Below are 7,551 nucleotides of genomic sequence, written 5' to 3'. Positions count from 1 at the left end.
CCGTCCACACAGTGCCAAGGCTTCAGTTACTTCGAGATGCCACGGACAGAAATTTTCTTTGCTTGTGGGTGTTGAGTAATAGCCGGCAGCCCCTAGTTCTGTGTCGCTGCGTTGAGACGCTGCTCGGAGTATGGCGTAAACAGTACATTGTGAAATGTATCTGTATTCCCCACTCCAACTATTACATCCTCCACACTCTACAACAACCAAGCCGGAACTCAGACAAAGTTTAGACCGTATTCTTCCTATAGCACAGAATGCTATAATACCAAATTAAGCTGTAAGTAGGTAGCAGTGGACATTTCACCACGTTTCCTAAACCTCGAGAAGCTGGCTGAGGCAACAGGACCTTCCAATAACATTCTCCTTGTTCCTCACTGATACATAATTTGGCGACAGTGTGAATAGCATTTTGTAAAAAGCTACGGCGACTTGGTAAAGGTTATAGAGAAGGAAGCGACGGCTTTCCTGAAGGAGCGTGAATTGTGCGTAGTGGGTTGTCATACTGACTAGAGCATCCATCAATAATTATGCCCCTAAATCCAATGTCGTTATTGTGCTCGGGGCAATGACAGCAGAAAAAACACACATCGACCCTTGTATAGATCAGGTTTAACCCATTACAGAACAGGTGCATTTGTTTTATTTTAATATTCAGTCATTGTTGTGGGGTATAAAATAAAATGTATGCACATATTACGGGTGCTTACGAAAGATTTTAGTTGTAATAAGCAGAAAATTACAATGATCGTTTTATTGATACAAATTTCATTTATTGAGAATTTATAGCAATCATTTAGTTTCAGTTCACAAATAGATCCTACGGGTTATCCGCCTGACAGGATTTTCCAGCTAAATTGTTTTGGACTAACGTTTAATAGATAGCCGTGAATTACGGACTGGATATCTACTCCGGCAAACGGTCTGCTTAGTTTATGGCGCCCTGAATAAATACAAACAAAATTATAAAAGTGGTAAGAGCGATTTTTCTCCAACACGTTGACGTCGCCCCTGTTTACTCTTTTAGCTCCATTGCCTCTGACAGTGAGATCCTTCTGATGGTTGTTGCTGGCTAATAGGGGATGATGAGAATCGCCGTAAATATGCCAATTACCGGCAAGTTTACAGTTGAGATTTCTCCATTACTTCCCAGCCTCGTTTCCCACACGAATATCGTTTGGCATAGCTGACAAATACAGTAGTGGTAAAAGCAAGATAATCTGTTCCGGGGGAAGGGTTGCATAAGAGGACTCGGAGGTATTCTTCGGGAAGTATGCAATCTGCAGTGGCTGCTTTGAGCTTTTCTGTAAGTAATAGCAATGGATCACGGTTAAAGCAAAACATACCGCACAAAATAAATATCACTGCCTGAAAAAAAAAGCTATTCCATCTGATTCAAGATGTGCTCACTGATCATTGACTGGGCCGCCAACTTTGAAAACGAAGTTAAAATGCGTCAAAATGCTGGGGCTGAGCAGTTTAAGAAGCCCCGCTGTCTTGGACCTTTGTTATCCCACACCAAACATAAACAAATCGCCGTATTTCAGAATCAGAATCAGGTTTAACATCACTGGCCTATATCGTGAAATCTGTCTTCCGGCAGCAGTGCAGTAATACGCGAAAAAAACTATACATTTCTGAAAAGTGCTGTAGAAGTTTGTTTTTCTCAGAGGTATTCTTACATAGATTGTAATTCAAATTAATTTTATTGCACTTGTAGTTAAACCATCTGTGGCATTCATAGCTGCCGGCATTATTAAGCAGAGGCGTCGTGTTTTACCTGGTCATTAATATTGGCGATAGAGCACAACGGTCTTGCCATTGCCATTGCCAAGTCAACCTAAAACCAAATCGGCAAACGCGCAAGGTGTTCTGAAGCAGGTATACTATGGGATTGTTGCATGGGATGGAAAATCCATGGGGTCCATGGCGTGTTCTTTCCACAAGCACACGCAAGTCCTGCTGTTTTATTTTAAGGTATGACCTCTCTTCTGGGTGATAAATAAACGTTTGCGGAATTAAACAACGCAGGACCGCACTGACTTTTATCAGGATCCGGATTCCTGTCGGCAGCAAGAATGCCCGCTGAGTGGGTGGAGCGATTTGAACGACCTTTGCAGTAAGGACAAGCTACAGGAGAAATGTTATCAAGGCCAAGGGACCAACTTTTGCCGAGTATGCTATTTTTATATAGATTGCTGCTAACAATTGGCAACATCTCTATCACCAAGATCAGTCAAGCTCCCGCATTATATCCACCTTTCCGGAATTCGGTCAGCAATTGGTTCGCCGGCTCTAGATGAGTCGATTTTCTTGGCTGAAAGCTTCTCTGAAACTCATATGGTCGCCACTGAATCAGAATGTGCAATGCAGGCAAATTATACAACACGACTCTATAGATAGAACGAAAGGGCATAAATATATACTATAATGGTACATGGTGCCGGTCGTGCCCAACCGTGACAACATTTCTAAATACATTCGGCTGTCGATTCTGAGTCAACTGAGATGGGAATGTAGGCACTTTTAATAAGCACTTTCAAATTTACTTTCTTTTGAATCATGGAATGTAATGTCTCCCAGAAAGCTATTATCCATAACATAATCTTTTCAATTAAAGAATATTACTTCCAGTCGTTTAAATGTTGTGCTTAACGCATCGTTTTATTAACAGATGAAAGGTTACAAAAATATTTCTGATACCGAGATGGCAATTCCAAGAGATACACTTTTAAAAATATTGTATACAGTCCTGAGCCAAAAACATCGGTCTAGGATGAACTTATAACCCAGCCTTCTTATTTTGGAAATCATAAATGTCGTGCACACACACGCCTTACTAAATACCAAACCCTTAAAATAATTAAACTAATTTAATAAATAATACGGATTTTTACTCACACATTTTATTCAAAATTCTTACCATTCCAAAAGAATGCATCTCTCCATTCATAAATTGAAAATTGTTCGCATTTGTGCTGAAGTCATTGACTCCACTGCCTCTTCAATTTTGCCAGTGTAGGCCAGCTAAAACTTTTACCAAGTTCTGATCCCATGAAAGTTTCCCTGCAAACCCGACACCCCTGAGCCTTGGTGGCCTTGAGACGGTGTTGCAGGGTAACTGACGTTGCCAACGTTGAAATTCATGCCCATATTGACAAAGGGACTGACAGACGCACTTTGTTGCACCGGTGGCATGCTCGAATACATGCAACTGTAGTCTCCCTCACAGGTGCCGGGGCCGCAGCTGGGGTAAATACTGTAGCTGTATGGGGCGACGCTGACATTATATGGCGTGCCATACGAAGGGGGTGCTCCCAGACAAGACTTTCCATCACGAACCAACACAGGCACTGCAACTCGGCGAGGAGCAGGAGGGGATGTACTAAATTCTAAGTGTTTATCCTGTCGCTGCCGCTTGCATTTGTATCTGCGATTCTGGAACCAGATCTTGACCTGGGTCGAAGTAAGTTTTAACACGTTTGCCAGGTGATCTCTCTCAGGGGCGGATAGGTATCTTTGCTGCTTGAACCGTCTCTCCAATTCATAGACCTGGGCTTGAGAAAACAAGATCCTCGGTTTTCGGCGAATCCTCCGCATTGGAACCTCGAAATCTTCATTTTTCTTCCCTTCCGGTATAATTCTCTTTTCCATCGATTTTGCTTCTGGGTCTTTATACAAACATAGAATTTCAAAAGAAAACAACATAAGACACTTTCGAATCGTACTCCGATAAAGTTAGGAAATAATGCCGACTTTTGTAAAGTGAGTATTCAGTTCTCATTTGATATTTTCTCGAATTGTGTTGAAGCTCAGCACGAAACTACGGATTGGGGTGGGGGGGGGGGAGGGGGCGTGGAATGGGTGCCTTATCCAGCAGGCCACAAGTTTCCCAATGATCATTTGCTCAAAAACTTACGCTCCATGTCAAATGACCCATAATAAAACTAAACATCTTTTTTCAAGTCCAGGTTAATTAGCTCTCATTTTTATTAACCCTGCTTTTTATGAAGAGTGAATAAGAGTTGTCACATAATCAAGGTCTTCCTTGCATTTGTGATCTCGCTATGGTCGCTATGGTATACGCGCTGACTTTCCTAGTTCAATTCAATAAACAAAGTCGGGAACTCGCATTTATAACAATCATTACCCTACTTTACCACAAACCTGAAAACACCAAGAAAACTTCAGCAGATTTGATGCTGGCTTGACTTTCGATCGGCGCATACGAGGGCTGCAATGTGTTGCACTGAAGATGCTCCAGCATAACATGGATTGCAAAATCAACGAGACAACGATCAAGGCCAGGAATTTACAGAGTTTGCAATTAACAGAATTTACAATTCGCAGCTAAATTGATTCGATTAATCCAAACAATCCAAATCAATTCCATGCATGTGTGCATCTGCTTAATAGTTTGGGCGCATTCACGTATTCTTACTTAAAGATTTGTCATTTAGTTAGTCATGATGTTACATGGTATTGTAAAGGTCGTTCACCCCGCCGAGCTCCCACCCCACCAGATAACGTCCATTACCAAAGGAAGACCTTCAATTCGTTGATAATAGTGTTATATTTACCTTGGGGGTCGTTTTGAAGAGAGAAGTCCACCCGCAGATCGCCAGAGTGCTGGACATTGTTTCTATCCGGACTGGATGAAAGTGTTGCATGATCCTTCTGGTCAAGGAATTTGATTACCTCACCTCCAAGGCCTTGGCCGGGACTGTATTTGGCCTGACTGACTGGCTCCAACATGCAAGGAGAAGGTAGCGCGTCCAAAGATATGCTCAGGAGATCTGGACTCGGTTGCTTTTGTTGGTGATGTTCTAGATTTAAAATATCCTTTACGGAGAATGGTGTATTCGATGCCGCGGGACTTGGAAGCATCTCGGGGTAACCGTTGAGTTCCAAAGGTTCTTCCAAACTGCTAGGAGGGTCGTGTGAGAATTCCGACATTCATTACTGATTTAATGACGCAGGTTTTTTTACTGGCGCTTTCTCAGTTGAGGAGCAGCTGACGTTAACAGAGGCAGAGCCTGAAGGCTTCTAGTTAAATACATCAATTTCTATTGGCCACAATTTACAGTGAGCAAACATGGTTTTATAACAAGCCGGCATTTTTCTCTTGAAGAATTAAACTCTCCCAATCATTTGCCCGGGTCCCATCGTCTTTGAAGTTATATAAACCTTTTTGTTTATTCTCTGTAAAATTTGGCACATACAAAGAAAAGTTAAAGTTAAATACTAACGAGAACATCCAACAGTTCTCTAACTTTGGACGTTATTTTAATGAGTATTAGATACGTTTGCTGACAAACACCCGCATTCATTTACTTAGTAAGATCCAGTAAATATTTGTATAATAACTATTACAAAATTTCATCTAAGCAATAATAGGCAATGCACCGCCAGTTTTAAATAGTAAATCGATCTGAACGCCGAAATTTTTTCACGATTGTCTATACCAGGGAGTTTTTTCTTGGGTCTCTTTAAGCACGGTGTGAATTTGACTGAAGAAAACGCTCAGCTTTTCATTTGAAACTGTTTTCCTATAAAGAGAGAAGTTCCCATTTAATCTCAACAGTTTTGCTGTCTTCAGTGCTTTGGGAAACAATGGAAATCTGACTGTATTTCATAAATGCAGATTCCTGTAGCATTTGCATTACTGTTGATGTCCCTATTATGTTAAATATTGAGTTAGTCCAATAACATGGCCAACGATCTCAAAACATATTTAAGAGATATAATAATTATATAAACATTACATTCAGAACGTGCTTTAACGTTCAATTGACATACTAATATTTGAAACTTCAGTACTCAAGTGAAGGACGTTTTCGTGAAGAACAGGAATTTAAACGTGGCTGCAATTGCTGGGAATTTGAGGAAATATAATGTATAATGCAATAAATTGGAAACACAGCATGTTTCAATGCCCTCTACGTAATGGATTGTCTCAACCGAAGAGATCACGAAAAAGATGCTGGTTACATTAAAGCTGTCTGTTTATTTCTCTACTTCAAACTGAAGAGGCTTTTATAAGCTCTCTTTAATGCGCGCTGATTAGGAGAATGATTACTGCGGTTTAAAAAAAATCCTTCACTAAATAGGTTTTACTATCGTTTAGGTAAATTAGTCGGATGTAAACGTCGCCCATAATTATACGTAATGTATTCCATGAACACAAATCAGCTAATTGTGAAATGTCGACTTTTCTTTAGACCGGTGTGGTGTGACACTGTTGGCAGTGGTTTCAGTGATTGACATTATCGTAGATATAACCTTCCATGGATTATACGGCGTGATAGCGCTGATATGGAATCTCTCCCTCCCTCAGTCTGCATTCTGAAAAGGAAGCTGTCAAGCAGCACATCAGTCTTCCTCTCTGAGTAATTAGAAGCCGAATAGTTGAAAGACAGAGAGAGAGAGAGAGAGAGAGAGAGAGAGAGAGAGAGAGAGAGAGAGCCTATTTGCATATTAATTGATCAAATGTGGTGAATTTGACAATATTATCGAGTTATAATATTGAGCAGATTACGCTGTAAACATGATGCTTCCCTTCACGTAGGTTCGGTATAAAGTCCGCTACTTTTTGCTCTATATAAATGATGCAGTCTTGGGGCCTGCAAGCCCAACTTCTAAGGTTTGTGATGACACAAAATGTGTCGGTATTGTAAATTTCAAAGAGTTTAGTGATCCACTGCAGCAGGACACAGCTGGTAGAATGAGCAGGTCCATGACAAATGAAGCGTAATGAGGAGATAGTACCTCATGTTTTGGTAAGAGATCGAGTAAAGGATTCTCTTTGCTAACATCGTTAATATATTCACCTGGCATTTGTTGTTATAGTTAATATGGGTGCATAATCAAATAATAAATAAACAAATGTATGTGAACTGAGTGAAATGCCGAATGTTCCCTTTATTCGTAAACTGTGCGGTATCGCTAAGCGATCGCGTTCATTTCTATTTGCGGACAGATTCTGCTAAGCTCTCAAAATATAGATAATGCAGATAACGCCAGAGACATGCATACAGGTTGATTGGGGGGTACTATGATATCAATCATATATTGTTCACGTTGACTATTTCGAGTAGGATATTTGACAATGCATTATATTAACGGGCATTTTGAAGGTTAAACCTGTTTCTGAAATTAAAGATAATAGCTTCTGCAACTGAAATGCTTAACTTTCGATTGTTTAAATATTTATAATTCGATTCTTTTTTTGTAAATTTGTATTTGGTCTGGTAAAAGCAACCGAAATATTAAACAGTCCATTCATAGAATATAACTGCTTTGTAGCGACAGTAATTACACGATATAGTACTTCCCCATTTGCTAAATTTACTGTTCAATTGTGCTTTTTTTTTATAGAGCGTTTTATTGCTAACTAACCGTTTCTGAATGTGACAGAATCTGCAGGTGAATAGACGTTTCACATACTGTCGAGTGTAAATTGTTTTGCACGAAATGCTACTCGGTTCCGTCTCTCTTTTATTGTAAGGATTTGCCAGCCACGTTTAACCTCGATTGTGTCGATATGTTTTC

General features: G+C 40.2%; 1 protein-coding gene and 1 long non-coding RNA gene across 2 annotated transcripts; both read right to left on the bottom strand.

The window, feature by feature from the left end:
- Positions 1-751: 751 nt before the first annotated feature.
- On the bottom strand, positions 752-1,926 carry LOC140737522 (uncharacterized). Its single transcript, XR_012101184.1, has 2 exons — positions 1,781-1,926; positions 752-1,304 (listed from the first exon to the last, which is right to left on the bottom strand). It is a non-coding gene; the product is annotated as an uncharacterized lncRNA (long non-coding RNA).
- A 734-nt stretch (positions 1,927-2,660) lies between these two features.
- Positions 2,661-5,002, bottom strand: LOC140737521 (homeobox protein Nkx-2.5-like). The gene is made up of 2 exons (XM_073063970.1): positions 4,581-5,002; positions 2,661-3,671 (listed from the first exon to the last, which is right to left on the bottom strand). The coding sequence occupies exons 1-2, from the start codon at positions 4,954-4,956 to the stop codon at positions 3,037-3,039; spliced, it is 1,011 nt and encodes a 336-aa protein (XP_072920071.1). The 5' UTR covers positions 4,957-5,002; the 3' UTR covers positions 2,661-3,036.
- Between the last annotated feature and the right edge of the window lie 2,549 nt (positions 5,003-7,551).

The sequence above is a fragment of the Hemitrygon akajei genome, chromosome 13 (genome assembly GCF_048418815.1).
Source record: "Hemitrygon akajei chromosome 13, sHemAka1.3, whole genome shotgun sequence".
Taxonomy (NCBI): Eukaryota; Metazoa; Chordata; class Chondrichthyes; order Myliobatiformes; family Dasyatidae; genus Hemitrygon; species Hemitrygon akajei.
This window is presented reverse-complemented; position numbering and strand designations above follow the sequence as displayed.